The sequence below is a fragment of the Oncorhynchus clarkii genome, chromosome 7, assembly GCF_045791955.1.
Source record: "Oncorhynchus clarkii lewisi isolate Uvic-CL-2024 chromosome 7, UVic_Ocla_1.0, whole genome shotgun sequence".
NCBI classification, from domain to species: Eukaryota; Metazoa; Chordata; class Actinopteri; order Salmoniformes; family Salmonidae; genus Oncorhynchus; species Oncorhynchus clarkii.
Window position 1 is genome coordinate 13,788,441 of NC_092153.1, and position 16,156 is coordinate 13,804,596.

General features: G+C 44.1%; 2 protein-coding genes across 2 annotated transcripts; one reads left to right on the forward strand and one right to left on the reverse strand.

Moving 5' to 3' along the window:
* Window positions 1–1,032: 1,032 nt before the first annotated feature.
* LOC139414095 (lipoyl amidotransferase LIPT1, mitochondrial-like) lies at window positions 1,033–2,293 on the reverse strand. The gene has a single exon (XM_071161976.1). It carries the CDS (start codon window positions 2,179–2,181, stop codon window positions 1,042–1,044), a length of 1,140 nt encoding a protein of 379 aa, XP_071018077.1. The 5' UTR covers window positions 2,182–2,293; the 3' UTR covers window positions 1,033–1,041.
* Window positions 2,294–3,728: 1,435 nt separating this feature from the next.
* LOC139414096 (testis-specific gene 10 protein-like) lies at window positions 3,729–15,810 on the forward strand. The gene is made up of 19 exons (XM_071161978.1): window positions 3,729–4,249; window positions 4,340–4,548; window positions 5,458–5,613; window positions 5,734–5,919; window positions 8,162–8,239; window positions 8,369–8,520; window positions 9,427–9,542; window positions 9,667–9,821; window positions 9,997–10,052; window positions 10,210–10,266; window positions 10,309–10,420; window positions 10,807–10,917; window positions 11,209–11,238; window positions 11,327–11,512; window positions 11,734–11,901; window positions 14,645–14,826; window positions 15,062–15,166; window positions 15,246–15,398; window positions 15,497–15,810. The coding sequence occupies exons 1-19, from the start codon at window positions 4,084–4,086 to the stop codon at window positions 15,525–15,527; spliced, it is 2,409 nt and encodes an 802-aa protein (XP_071018079.1). The 5' UTR covers window positions 3,729–4,083; the 3' UTR covers window positions 15,528–15,810.
* The last annotated feature ends 346 nt before the right edge of the window (window positions 15,811–16,156 follow it).

Below are 16,156 nucleotides of genomic sequence, written 5' to 3' on the forward strand. Positions count from 1 at the left end.
AGTAGTACGGCATCCCAGGGGCAAATTAGGGTTAAGTACCTTGCTCAAGGGTACATCGATAGATTTTTCACCTTGTCGGTTCAGGTATTCAAACTAATAACCTTTCAGTTACTGGTCCAACACTAAACGCTAGGCCAAAGAGTTTTATAATCAACCCAAGATAGACAGCAGCATGTCATTTCCAATGAGAGCAACTTAATCATAGAGGGCACTGTGCAGAACAGGCAACCGGTGGGCACAGCCAAGCACGAGCTAGCGAGATCCTATTGGCACGTTCTAGCATGTATTTGCATATTTCAGTTAGGGAACGCCACTGTGTGCGTGTGAAATAAATCAATTGGCATTTCGCCCTTACACTCCTTATAAACAAAGCTATTTTTTACAACTTTGGCAAAGGGTAAAGTCTATAAAATTTAGTCCACTCTGTTCGTAATAGATTTTAGTTTTGGGAACAGAAAATGTTATTGGGATGAAATGTTTCATCGATGACAAAATTTGCAGAATGTCAGCCAAAATCCATATTGCTCCATCTTCCTCCACTGCTTTTTCAAAGCAGAGGATCGATCATTGGTTGAAGGATGTGGGGGAAGCTAAGTTGTTAGCAGCACACTGACCCCCATTACAGAGGCAGCATTTATTGCACTCGGGAAATGGATGTAACCTATTTTCTACAGGGTATATTTAAGAAATAAGGCCAGAGGGGGTATGGTATATGGCCAATATACCACAGCTAAGGGCTGTTCTTATGCACAACGCAATGCTGAGTGCCTAGATACAGTCCTTGGTCTTGGTATATTGGCCATATATCACAAACCCCAGAGGTGCCTTATTGCTATTCTAAACTGGTTACCAGCGTAATTAGATGTTTATGCAGAATGCTATGGAAATACTTTGTGTGCATATAAAGCCAGGGTCTACAGATAACTTTCTAGAACGGCTATACAGAGAGCACCCCTTCCCTTGGTCCAGAGAAGCTGGTGATTAAACCATCCAAATAACAAAACCCTGGACAACTCAGTATGGCATGCAGCAGTGTTTTATTCACATCATGAAGACAACTCTTCGGCACAGATTATACATCTTTCTTTCAAGTTCTTTATTTTGTGGGATTGTCCTCAGCAATTCTGCTGCGATTACTGATGTCTCGTAGGGACATAATTTCCCACCTATCAGGTGTAAGGAGAACTCTCGAGACAACTCCACAGGTAGCCAGTCTGAGGGAACCTCAATGTCACAAGATTCTATAATGCCATTCTTGATGTCCATGTTTAGAGTTGCATTGCAGATAGACGTGTCATTTTTCAACTCAAAAGTCGTACAGATACTGAACTTAGGAGTCCTTCCAAATGTCCACTCCCATGCCAACAGTTCACGGGCCATTCTTTGGATACCAGGCAAGGACAGCTCATCACTTGGGTCCACAAGTGTTACAGGGCTGCTGAAACCAAACTCTGTGTTGTACTGGGATGCCACTGAATCCATGATAGTGTCACAGTCCAACGTCGGGTCCTCATCCAGCAGGTTTTTCACAGGGGATGGCACGCTTTGCGTTGCATTGCTCTTAATACCCTGGCAGGTGGGTTTCAGCACCGCGGACAGCAGTGCCCTGTCAGCCGAACACAGCAGAGTGCAGTGATGGTAAGCTGCTGTCCTTCCCAATTTTGCAGCGGTTCCTGAAATCTTGTGTTGGCCATTCAGCAAGATGTCAAACCTCTCTGTTGCACGTACATCCATGTCTGGCCTGAGTCCTTTCAGAGCACTTGTCACGACTTGGAGATTCCTGTGACGGTCATAGTTTTTCTTGGACGTGAAGAAAGTCAAATTGACATTTCCTAAATCGTGGAATACAGTCCCGCCTCCACTGCGTCGCCTGGCGAGCGGTATCCCTTTCTGTCTCATGACCTGAAGGTTGCACTCTTGCCACGGGTTCTGATGTCTCCCTATCACCACCGCTGGGGCATTACTCCATAAGAAGAGCATACTCCGGGTTTGGAGGTCAACATGATCGTGTATCCAGTCCTCCAATGCTAAGTTTTCAAATATGTCTGTTGACACAGATTTGAGGATAAGTCCTGATTTACCAGTCTCGTCAATGACAGCTGACAATGTGCTCTTGGCTCGAGCCGATCGAAAACAGGCTTGGGATTGTGCGCACAAATTCGAGAATGTTCTTAACATCATCGCGGACCTATCTGTCGTTTCTTCTGTGCATCTGAAAATACTTTATCACTTTTGTGGAATGAAACTTTTCCAAATACATGAATGGAAACGCTCAGAGTGAATACCTATTCAGATCTAATTCGTTTTTACACACATACTTCCGCTTTTCTTCCTCTTATTTTCTCAAAGGCACGGTTTATTTACCCTTGTTATAACACTGCCACCAGCTGTGCTGGAGCGATATCGACTCCATGTTGCTCAAGTGATTTTTGATGCTGGTTTTACAGCGCCACCCAGCGGTTTACTTCGTATATTGAGTCAAAAAGGATTTACTAGTTCCTGAGGGTCTGGGTTGGATTTAATATATTATTTTTTGGCTTATTTTTCAAAATCAACAAACTAACAGGTTAACACTTCTGCAAAAGCAGCTACAAAAGGCTCACTATATGGAAGTATCATGTACTGCAGAGAGACAACAGCTAGGCTCCCACAAACAGATTGACAGTGCAATTTATTATAGTAGCCTACTTTTTAATCCTGAGGAAGGCAAAACAACTTTGATTTATTTGAAGCCCGGGGTGCATTTCTTTTATTTTAAAATGGTAGCATAAATTGCATAGAACACTGCAATGCAGTCAAATCAGTCATTCTGATGCATAATACTTTTGCATTTAGACTTGGAATTTCACTAGGCTAACATGATCTTCTGCTAACATTATCAGCACGTGTTGTCAGTGTGTGGAGTACCGGGTCACTACGTTGTCAAGGTAATGGACGCACACTGTGAAGAAAGGGCCTTTGCTGATTGGCTTGCAAGCTTGCGACATCTCGAATTCCGATCAAATCCTGACATCTGATTGGTCAGATTGTTTATCCCGTATGAAAAGCGGTTTAGGAGCCATTCAAGGTTTACAACAGCAAACCCCAGTGATTTATCCAGATAACCTCACGTAAACTATTTGATAGCTACAGCTATAACTATTTCATCCATAAAGTAAGTTGAAGATCTCCCTCTCAACCATTATTTGTTTTTGTTTACATCTAATGGTTTACTTAGACAAGCAGTAGCTTTAGCCTAATTATATTTAAGTGTTTAGTGAGCTTTCTTGCCATAATAAAATCAGTATCGCTTTCGACAATTCAAGGCTAGCGTCGTTAGCAAGATTACAGTGATTGGAAGACACTACTTTGCAAACTAGCAACCTTTTGAAATCCAATACAGCGCTGTTTATAATACATTCATAATCAGTAGCAAGGTCAAGTTTGAATATGCTTGGTTACCATGACAACGTAAAATGTTTAGAGCAGTGTGTCATAAATCAGGCACTCTTGTTAGTTTTTTAAAAATCTATCAGCTTGATACTGACACATTTTCATATTTGATTTATTTTCACCTAATCCCCATTGCACTTCCTGTGTCAGGCTGCAGAGGTTAGTGTGGCTGGTGTGCAGGCTGAGGAGGTGCAGCTTCAGCAGGGGGTGAGGGGAGGAGAGGGGGGAGGAGGAGGTGGAGGAGCTGTCTTTGGAGAACCAGCAGGTGCCAGGCCATATCAGTACACCAGCTCAGCTGCAGGAAGAGCAGGACCAGCAGGGCCTCACACTGGAGACAACAGAGGACCACACACAGCATGCAGAGGTAGACTTACTGTGTGCCTAAGAGGGGATGCGATGTGAATACTGAACACAATGGATGAGTGAATGTCTGATTGAATCAATGCAAGATTTCTTGGGGTCTGGTTTTGTAGAGCATCATCTAAAACCTGCAGAGGAAGATCACGTCACTAGAGGGCGCTATCACCAAAGTGACACCTGTAAGACCACGACTGATACCACTATATTGCAATCTAATTCAACAGGCATAAAGAAAATAGTATAATCAATAGCCTACATTTACCATCCACCCTGGCTTCTGGCTTCTGGGCTATGTCTCAGGATAGCGAGTCGGCAGACACTGAACCAATAGAACTTGAGACCCAGCTGAACCCCACAGTAGAGCAGAATCAGGAGCAGGACCTGCAGGCCTTACTGGACCAGTTGCACCAGGAGAGAGACAGTCTGAACAGACTGGTGCAGAAGCTCAGCCTCACAGGTGAGTTACTCTGGGGCTGGACTGAGAGGAGAGAGGGTAGTGGAGAACGAGATGCCAGAATGTGATGTAACATTGTTGGCTATCCTACAGAGAGAGAGCAGGTCCTGTTCACAGAGCCAGGCAGCAGGGGGAAACGTGGCTCTCGTCTGGACAGCTTCTTGCGGAGCGTGGAGGAGGAGAGGGACTACTACAGACAGGAAGCAGACAGCCTGAGGAGGATGCTGAGGGGCAGGTGCTCCTGTAGCCCCTGTCGGGGGCACCTCCAGAGCCGCAGCCCCACCCGCCAGTCCCCTGTCAAGGTAAAGGAATAGCTGTCTAATATTAACTAGAAATGTAAATAGGGATTTGTTACACCATCTTCAGTGTTATAAATGTATAAATAACGCTATATATATCATTTTTCAGAAATATTGGTAAATTAGCTTTGATTGCTTAAAGAAATTATGAAAAAGATTGGAGTTTTATTTCACTATCTAATCACGGCATGGGGTTGTTCACTAGTATAAGTATATTACTTGATGGTTTCATTCAGAGAGACAAATAATCATATTTCTTAGCAAAATGCTATATATCCGGCTCACTCTCAGAGAAATAAGTAGCACTGCTAGGTTTTACACAGTCAAATGTAATACATGGTAACATTTTTAATAAAGAACTGTAGAAATGATACATTTTTCACATCAATATAATAAAATAATTCAATAAAAATTAATTCAGTAATATAAGACCTGTGAAACATTTACATTTTTTCATTTTAGTCGTTTAGCAGATGCTCTCATCCAGAGTGACTTAAAGTAAGTGCATTCATCTTAAGGTAGCTAGGTGAGACGACCACATATCACAGTCAAATATACAGGATACCAACATTCCATTCCAGCGAAACAATATAGCATTTAGCAAAAAAACAAACATTTTCATACACACTAAAATCTATTCATTAAACATCTGAGAACAGTAATATTTTACACACACATGAAGGTACCCATAAGCAATCATTTCTGATGAAAAAATACAAATGTGAAAAATTGGTGGACATAGCATTTTGTAAATAAACTCTTCAAATATGACTTTTTCCATATGAATCAGAAAAAAATCTAATTTCTGACCAATGTCTCCTGGACTGTGAGCACTTTGTCATAATACTAATGTAACAGCTGATGTACTCTTTTGAAATCTGACATCATGTCTTGTTCCCCTGTTTTGGGCAGGGGGGCAGCTATGATTCTGAGCTGATCAGGGTCTTGAGAGAGCGGGACGAGATGCAGAACATGCTGGATAAGAATGAGCGCCACCTGTCAGAGATCCAGGCCAACGTGAAAGTTATGACTGCCGACAGAGACAAGACCAGCATGCACTACCAGCAGGCCAGTACCATTCTTAAAGGAATAGTTAACTCCAACAACACGTTTTGTCCGACTTTTTCTTCGCTCAGGACCAAATGAATGGGAAATCATTTTGCTGATAACAATCCCTTTCTTCATCAGGCCCAGCAGGAGATAGCGTCGCTGCGTCGCGAGGTACTGAAATCCAAGTCGTCGCGCACAGCTAAGAGCAGTGTCACTGTGTCGGCTCAGAGCATCCTGAAGCGCGTGGAGGCGGAGAGAGACGAGGCCAAGGTCGACCTCCACCGTATGAGCACAGAGAGGGACAGTCTGAGGGAGAGACTCAAGGTCAATATATTAACCAGATTGGACAATAATCTACTTCTGAGTGTTCCAGCATGGCCATCTATTGACTACCAATTAAACCAAAAAAATGTTGAACCTTTATTTAACCAGGAAGGGCTCATTGAGATTAAAATCTCTTTTTCAAGAGCGCCCTGGCCAAGATAGGCAGCACTAAGTCACTACAAAAAAATTACAGACAGACAACATGAAAAACTACAAGTAATCTAGTAAAAACCATTGAATTCACAAGAGTATAAAACAGCAAATTAAAAACATTGACAAGTCAGGGAATCAACCTCAAAATCCTTCATCAGTAATTTAAAAACACCAATCGGGAAAAGTTCTTCCAGTTTAAAAGTATTTTGTAAGGGGTTCCAAGACGATGGTGCAGAGAACATAAAAGCCCTTTTACCAAATTCAGTTGGGACATTTGGAACAGTTAGCAGGATAAAGTCCAGCAAACGAAGAGAGTACCCACCACATTTCTGACCAATAAAAATGCACAAATAAAAAGGTAATAAACCCAAAATGGCTTTATAAATAAAAGTATACCAGTGACTGAGCCTACGAGTGACTAGAGAAAGTGCAGTGGTGCGTAAGGGTTTTGCAGTTTAAAATAAATCTCAAAGTGCCATGGTAAAGGGTGTCAATTGATCTCAAACACTGAGCGGAAGCATTCATATATAAAACATCCCCATAGTCTAGTAAAGGCATAAATGTAGCTGATACGAGCCTCCTTCTGGCTTCAAAAGAAAAACAGGCCTTATTCCTAAAATAAAATCCCAATTTCAGCTTCAATTTTTTTGTAAGTTGTTGAATATGCAATTTAAAAGAGAGGCCGCCATCAATTAAAATTCCAAGGTATTTATATGAGGTTACACCTTCAATCTCCTTGTCCTGACAGGTAGTAATAGGTGAAAGGTTCAGAGGTCTATTTCTTGCATTAGAAAACACCATTAGTTTAGTTTTGTCAGTGTTGAGGATAAGCTTCAATTGACACAAGGTATGTTGAACAGTATAAAAATCAGTTTGCATGTTCTGGAAAGCTTTTGTAAGAGATGAGGCACAACAGTAAATAACAGTATCATCAGCATAAAAATGAAGTTGTGCATTTTGGACATTTTTGTCTAAATCATTCATATAAATAGTGAATAAGAGAGGACCAAGTACAGAGCCTTGGGGCACACCATTCAAGACAGACCATTTAACAGACATAAGCCCATCAAATTGAGTGCACTGAGTTCTATCAGACAGATAGTTAGCAAACCATGCAACTGCATGCTCCGAAAGACATACACTCAACAATCTCTGCCTTAGTATAGCATGATCAACTGTATCAAAAGCCTTAGAGAGATCAATAAAAAGTGAGACACAGTGCTGTTTTTTTGTCAATGGCTTCAGTGATATCATTTAAAACCTTCATGGCTGCTATAATTGTGCTATGCTTCTTCCTGAAGCCCGACTGGTACATTGATAAAATATAGTTAGTAAATAAAAACTATTTTAGCTGTTCACTTACAAGGGTCTCAAGTATTTTCACCAGGGGTGACAGCTTTGAGATTGGCCTATAATTATTTAAAATAGTTGGATCTCCGCCTTTTAAAAGTGGTAGGACAAATGCTGATTTCCAGATCTTTGGAATTTCATTACATTCCAGGGTTAGATTGGACAGAGATGTAAGTGGTTCAGCTATTAAATCAGCTGCTAGATTTAAAAAGCAGGGATCCAAAAGATCAGGACCTGCAGGCTTTCTCTGATCTAAGGATTTCAGGGCTTTATGTACCACCTGCACTGAGAATGGTAAAAAGCTAAAAGTTTGACCAGCTCTCACTGGTTCATCCACACAGGGTTGTACAGAAACAGAGGACACTGAATTAAACAGCCTACCAGATGATACAAAGTGCTCATTGAAACAATTCAGCATTTCAGTTTCGTCATATATAGTAACAGTCCTTCAAAACACATGACAGTAATTCATTAACATTACCAGACATAGACTTAATAGCCTTCCAAAACTTTCTAGGGTCATTCAGGTTATCAGTGGTAATAGACATCAAATATTCAGACTTGGCCTTCCTGAGAAGATAAGAACACTTGTTTCGTAACTGCCTAAAAATAAGCCAATCAGCATCAGAACATGATTTCCTTGCTTTAGCCCAGGCTAGATTACGGTCTATTACCAATGAAAGTGTGGGTGTGTATCCTGCTGAGAGAAAGTGTCTATGTGTGTGTTGCGTGTTGTCAGATCTCTCAGGAGACAGCCATCAGTGAGAGGGCTCATCTGGAGCAGAGGGTGGAGGACTTGCAGACAGCCATTCTCACTGTGAGTGAGGAGGAGAAAACCTCCATAGAAACACATTGACTAGAACAGACACACTCTTTAAATGTCCTTCGTTTGGAATGGAATGTTCGTTATGCTAATTGCATTTCATGGTGATTCTCCTTGCTGTAGCTGGAGCATGAGCGGGGGGACCAGAAGAGCCGTCTTGCCCTGATGAGGGAGTCCATGATGGGGCTGGAGGAGGAGGTCCACACCCTGGGCAGGAAGCTGACCGCTGCTGAGGACGAACACAGCAGGACCAGGAACGAGTGTGTCATGCTGAGGTAAGCAAGGAACCAGCACTGATGTATGAAGTCATGTGCTTGGGGATTCACTTCCTGCATCAGCCACATACTGGACGTGTGGGAACTGTTCAAATCAAATCAAATTTATTTATATAGCCCTTCTTACATCAGCTGATATCTCAAAGTGCTGTACAGAAACCCAGCCTAAAACCCCAAACAGCAAGCAATGCAGGTGTTGAAGCACGGTGGCTAGGAAAAACTCCCTAGAAAGGCCAAAACCTAGGAAGAAACCTGGAGATGAACCAGGCTATGAGGGATGGCAGGTCCTCTTCTGGCTGTGCCAGGTGGAGATTATAACAGAACATGGCCAAGATGTTCAAATGTTCATAAATGACCAGCATGGTCAAATAATAATAATCACAGTAGTTGTCGAGGGTGCAGCAAGTCAGCACCTCAGGAATAAATGTCAGTTGGCTTTTCATAGCCGATCATTAAGAGTACCTCTACCGCTCCTGCTGTCTCTAGAGAGTTGAAAACAGCAGGTCTGGGACAGGTTGCACGTCCTGTGAACAGGTCAGGGTTCCATAGCCGCAGGCAGAACAGTTGAAACTGGAGCAGCAGCACGGCCAGGGGGACTGGGGACAGCAAGGAGTCATCATGCCAGGTAGTCCTGAGGCATGGTCCTAGGGCTCAGGTCCTCCAGAAGAAAGAGAGAATTAGAGAGAGCATACTTAAATTCACACAGGACACCGGATAAGACAGGAGAAGTACTCCAGATATAACAGAATGACCCTACCCCCCGACACAAACTACTGCAGCATAAATACTGGAGACTGAGACAGGAGGGTTCAGGAGACACTGTGGCCCCAACCGTTGCTTCTATAGCTTCCATTTCATCCCTTTTATAGCATCCTTTTAAGTGTGTTCGCGCACGTGTATGTTCAGACTGTCCAACAGTGAGACACAGAACGCCCTGAGTGACAGCCAGCGCAGACTGACCTCCCGCATCGGAGAACTACAGAACTCCCAGGAGAGGAACAAACTGCTGGACGAGAAGAACGGTGAGGAGACAAGGTCTGCCTCTGTGTGTGTGTGTGTGTGTCTGTGTGTGTGTGTGTGTGCGTGTGTGTGTAATAACGCTATTTCAGATAACCTTACCGAACTGAGCCTTATCGGTTGTGTCAGACTCTCTACTGAGGCAGATGTCTGGTCTAAGAGAGGAGGTGAGCAGTCTACAGTCCACCATCACTGACCTGGACCAGAGGAGAGACTCCCTGCAGGAGCAGCTGGAGAACAAGACTGACCTCCTTAACTCAGCCCACAACCAGCTGGACGACAAAGTAATCAACTGAACACTAACAACACACACAGCCAATACCTGCCAGCCTATCTGCCAGCCACTATGTTTAGGAAGTTGACATGTCCACTTGGATATCACCTCATGAGATGTGACACATTGGTCTAATATCAGTGATTGAGTGATGGTCTCTTTGGTTTCTATGTGTTTTTCTTCAGGAGAAGACCATCAGGAATCTCAGGTTGTCCATTGAGGATCTGGAGACATCATCAGAGTGAGTCTGAGTTGTCCAGTACCACAAAGCTTCACACAGCAGCATCAGATGCCAGGTCACCATACTAAGACTCACTCAGAAACGCATACGGATTGCACCACCTGTGTAAGTTAACCTCGAAACTCTGACCCCTGGCTGTGACCTTTCTGTTCCCCAGGAGCATTCGTGAGGAGCTGGCAGGGCGGGAGAGGGAGCTGGAGGCTTTGAGGAGGAGGCTGGGGGATGCGGGGGAGGAGCTGGGGGCTTTGAGGAGGAGGCTGGGGGATGCGGAGGAGGAGCTGGGGGCTTTGGCCAAGGTGAAGGATTCCACCCTGAGGGAGAATGCCCAACTCCAAGAGGAACTGGACATGAGCCGCCTCAATAACCAGGTCAGATACAGCACGTTCTGACCAAACCAGAGCACAATTATTCTTTTTTAACTTTGAAATGATCAACCAAATTATTTAGGGAGGATGGTATGCAGCCTGGTATCTGTCTCTGTTCAGCTATTTCATTCCACTCCTTGTACTCTGTGTCATTTGCCAAGTGACAGGAGTGGCAAGGATTGGAATGTTAGCTAAAAAGACTGGAACCCAGACTAGATGCCATGGGCTCATGGTCCAGAATAGTTATTCATCCCAGGTGATTGGTTTGGGCAAACAGTAGTAGAAAACACTAGGATGCCATATTATTCATGATATACCAAACCTCATGGCCATCATCTCTTTAGAATCTCACGAACACTTTGTAAGGTCTAGTTTGTTTTGCTGTCCAGGCCCTGGTGCTGAATTCGGAGGACTCTGCCCAGGAGGTGCATGAGCTGCAGAGGAAGGTACAGGACTATGTGGCTGACATCTCCCGCATCGAGAACCTGCTGTCCACCAAGGTACCCTCTGCTGTAACTGAATGGATGATATTTCAATCTGTGATCTGTTAGTTATGTCTTGTCGAACTAATTATAACTCATCCAGAGTAGCTATGGCTTTGTTTACACAGGCAGCCCAATTCTGATATTTAGCCCAAACATTGTCAAAAGAGCTGATCTGATTGGTCAAAATACCTATTAGTGGAACAATAATCAGGATTGGGGTTCTGTGTAAACACAACCTTTGAGTTCCAGATCAATTCCTTTTTGAAAATGTGTTTTTTCTCCTTTCCTCCTTGTGCTTACTATAAGCGGCAATCAACGTTTTCAGACTGGAGTTGGGTAGGGATTGATAGCCAAGACCTTTTCACTTGCACTGATTCATTGTGGAGCTAAACAAATAATCCAAATGTGTGTGTGTGTCCACCAGGAGCGGGAGTGCAGGGAGCACCAGGAGGCTCGGCGGCGTGCGTCGGCCCAGGCCGAGAGCTGGGAGGGGCAGGCGCGGCAGGCGGAGGGGAGCATCAGCGAGCTGAGGCTGGAGCTGATGTCCTCAGACATGGAGAGACGCAGACTCAAGGAGAAGGTGGAGGCTCTGGAGGCCAGTCTGCAGGAGGTCTGTCTAAACTCACTGTCTCTATCATGAGGGATTATCACTGGTTACACACTGGGTCGTATTCATTAGACACCAAACAGACTGAAACAGGGTGGGACTACCTGAAGTTGTCCAATAACAAAAGCACATTTTACTTTTCTGTTGTAAAAGGTTTTGTGACGTTTTACCATGTTGTGCATAATGAAGATGACCCTGGACTCCTATAGTTGTGTGTATCCTAGGCGTTGTCTGCAGAGCGGAGCTGCAGCAGCCAGGTGTCTCAGCTCAACAGGAGTCTGCTGCACACTGAGGAGCAGTTGAGACAGGCCCAGGGGGAACACACCGCCACTCAGACTGACCTGGAGAAGACCAGGGAGCTCTGTGTCAAACTGGACGCCAGCAAGGAGGCTGTGAGTCATGGAGGGGATGGTGTGTGTGTGCGTGAGCATACAGTACCGGTCAAATTTTTTGAACACCTACTCATTCAAGGGTTTTCTTTACTTTCACTATTTTCTACATTGTAGAATAATAGTGAAGACATCAAAGCTATGAAATAACACATAGAATCATGAAGTAACCAAAACAGTGTTAAACAAATCAGAATGTATTTTATATTTGAGATTCTTCAAATAGTCACCCTTTGCCTTGATGACAGCTTTGAACACTCTTGGCATTCTCTCAACCAGCTTCATGAGGTAGTCACCTGGAATTAATTTCAATTAACAGGTGTGCCTTCTTAAAAGTTAATTTGTGGAATTGATTTCCTCCTTAATGCGTTTGAGCAAATCAGTTGTGCTGTGACAAGGTAGGGGTGGTATACAGAAGATAGCCCTATTTGGTAAAAGATAAAGTCCACATTATGGCAAGAACAGCTCAAATAAGCGAAGAGAAACGACAGTCCATCATTACTTTAAAACATGAAGGTCAGTCAATCAGGAAAATTTCAAGAACTTTGAAAGTTTCTTCAAGAACACCCCCCTATCCACATCGATGGAACAGTAGTGGAGAGGGTAGCAAGTTTTAAGTTCCTCGGCACACACATCACAGACAAACTGAATTGGTCCACCTACACAGACAGCATCGTGAAGAAGGCGCAGCAGCGCCTCTTCAACTTCAGGAGGCTGAAGAAATTCGGCTTGTCACCAAAAGCACTCACAAACTTCTACAGATGCACAATCGAGAGCATCCTGGCGGGCTGTATCACCGCCTGGTACGGCAACTGCTCCGCCCACAACCGTAAGGCTCTCCAGAGGGTAGTGAGGTCTGCACAACGCATCACCGGGGGCAAACTACCTGCCCTCCAGGACACCTACACCACCCGATGTTACAGGAAGGCCATAAAGATCATCAAGGACAACATCCACCCGAGCCACTGCCTGTTCACCCCGCTATCATCCAGAAGGCGAGGTCAGTACAGGTGCATCAAAGCTGGGACCGAGAGACTGAAAAACAGCTTCTATCTCAAGGCCATCAGACTGTTAAACAGCCACCACTAACATTGAGTGGCTGCTGCCAACACACTGACTCAACTCCAGCCACTTTAATAATGGGAATTGATGGTAAATGATGTAAAATATATCACTAGCCACTTTAAACAATGCTACCTAATATAATGTTTACATACCCTACATTATTCATCTCATATGTATACGTATATACTGTACTCTATATCATCTACTGCATCTTTATGTAATACATGTATCCACTTCATGTAGCCACTTTAACTATGCCACTTTGTTTACATACTGTGGCAAACCTCTTCAAGGTTAGGAGCGTTTGTCACAAATTAAGTAGTAAACTGTCACCAAATCACCCAAGAATGAGAGTTATTTCGAACAGGACAGTACCTGTGTGTTTGTTTCTCCGTTCTGGTCCACCCAGGCCGTAGGCGAGGTCAAGGATAGCAGGGTTTGGTACACGGATCGGGTTCTCGGTAGGTCCAGGTCCAAACGCCAACAGATAAGTCCAAAACAATCCAGCTCATACACGGTAAATCCAGCCAATCTCTATTGTCTCTTTCTCTATTGTTCATAGATCCTTCCAAAAACCACCAAGCGCTATGATGAAACTGGCTCTCATGAGGACCGCCACAGGAATGTAAAACCCAGATATACCTCTGATGCAGAGAACATGTTCATTAGAGTTACCAGCCTCAGAAATTACAGCCCAAATAAATGCTTCACAGAGTTCAAGTAACAGACACATCTCAACATCAACTGTTCAGAGGAGACTGTGTGAATCAGGCCTTCATGGTCGAATTGCTGCAAAGAAACCACTACTAAAGGACACCAATAATAAGAAGAGACTTGGTTGGGCCCAGAAACACGAGCAATGGACATTAGACCAGTGGAAATCTGTCCTTTGGTCTGATGAGTCCAAATTGGAGATTTTTGGTTCCAACCGCCGTGTCTTTGTGAGACTCAGTGTGGGTGAACGGATGATCTCTGCATGTGTATTTCCCACCATAAAGCATGGAGCAGGAGGTGTTATGGTGTGGGAGTGCTTTTCCGGTGACACTGTCTGTGATTTATTTAGGAATTCAAGGCACACTTAACCAGCATGGCTACCACAGCATTCTGCAGCGATACGCCATCCCATCTGGTTTGAGGTTAGTGGGACTATCATTTGTTTTTCAACAGGACAATAACCCAACACACCTCCAGGCTGTGTAAGGGCTATTTTACCAAGAAGGAGAGTGATGGACTGCTGCATCAGATGACCTGACCTCCACAATCCCCCGACCTCAACCAAATTGAGATGGTTTGGAATGAGTCGGACCACAGAGTGAAGGAAAAGCAGCCAACAAGTGCTCTGCATATGTGGGAACTCCTTCAAGACTGTTGGAAAAGCATTCCAGGTGAAGCTGGTTGAGAGAATGCCAAGAGTGTGCAATGCTGTCATCAAGGCAATGGGTGGCTATTTGAAGAATCTAAAATATATTTGGATTTGTTTAACACTGTTTTGGTTACTACATGATTCCATATGTGTTATTTCATAGTTTTGATGTCTTCACTATTATTCTACAATGTAGAACATAGTAAAAATAAAGAAAAACCCTGGAATGAGTAGGTGTTCTAAAACTTTTGATCGGTAGTGTATGTCAACATGTTTGTGTGTGTGTGTGTTAACAGTACTCTGTGTGTGTGCTTGTAGGGGCAGTGTGAGCTGGAGCTGCTCAGGAAGCAGCTGTCCAGTGAGCGTCTGAGCATGAAGAGCCTGGAATCCATGCTGGTGTCCACCAGGGAGAAGGAGCTACACCGACAGCTCAGCTCCCAGGAGAGACACACCGAGATCCAGCTGCTCAGGGACAAACTCACCGCGGCGGACAGCAAGGCGTGAGCAGACACTTGGTCGCTGTTGGAAGGGTTTCTGATTTGTTCGGTTGCCTGTTTTGACAGCTTCCCTCTTTGTTTCTCTCCCATCTTTTTCTCTCTTTTCATCTATACACCTCCAACTCAATTCTCTCTCCCTCTCTACATTTCGTTTTGTCTATCTATCTATCTATCTATCTCTCTCTCGCTCTCTCTCTCTCTCTCTCTCTCTCTCTCTCTCTCTCTCTCTCCCTCTCAGGAGCTCTCAGCGTAGAGAGGTGGCTACATTGAGTACTCGTTCGGCACAGCTAGAGGCTGACCTGGACATGACCAAAAGACAGCTATCTACTGAGCGGTTTGAGAGGTCTGTCTTTCTGTCTCTCCTTGCTTGTCGTAAAGACTTGGCTTGTGCTTTACTCTCTCTCTCTTTCTCTCTCTCTTAGGGAGAGGGCAGTGCAGGAGCTGCGTCGTCAGGGTCTGTCGTCATCGTCCTCTGGCCTGCATCCCTCCTCCCCTCACCTGCGTCGCTCCCTCAGCCCCAGCAGGCCCCTGTGGTCCACCGCAGACCACCTGGCCAGAGAGAGATCCCCAGAGAGGTGGGCCCCCTTCCTGAACACCTCACATTGAATACACCACACATATATTTCTACATCTCACTCTGTGTGTGTGTGTGTGTGTGTGTGTGTGGTGACAGGAGCCTGGGGTTCAAGGACCTCTACGACTGAACAGATCTCTCTCTGGAGGAAAGACAACCCAACCTTCTCTCTAGTCCTCACTGTGCTATGATGTCATTCTTCAACTCAAACCTGTGATGTCATGATCAGGACCTCAGGTTCAGAACAACCCTCCTAGACCGGAAATAGTTTCACAAGTGTTATCTCAAATGTATGTTTTATTACATTGTACAAACTGACATCACTGTGTTTGGTTGTGTATTGATCTGTAAAATGAGTGACCATTCAGTATATTTTTGATGAAGATTTGATTCAAGTGAACTACAGCTAAAAGAGGGAAATTATGTTCTTTCATTAATATATTCTATTTTTTGTAAATTGTCTGAGAGAAGGGCTTTAATAAAAATAATAATTTTTGTTCTGGTTTACTTTTCAGTCATAAGTCAGTTGAACCTTGCAGAATGGTACTGTAGGCTACATGTTCAACTGGCCACTCAGTCTCTGTCTCTCCCCCTGGGATGCTTTGTTCTCTAAATCATAGATGGGAAACTGGTGGTCTGCACAGCCCCCCTCTTGTAGGCCCGCGGATCAATTTACAAAATGTGTTATTTTGATTTATTGTTGCCGGGGTCTCAACTTACTGTTGACGTTAGAATAGTAGAAGGTGCAATTGTGCATCA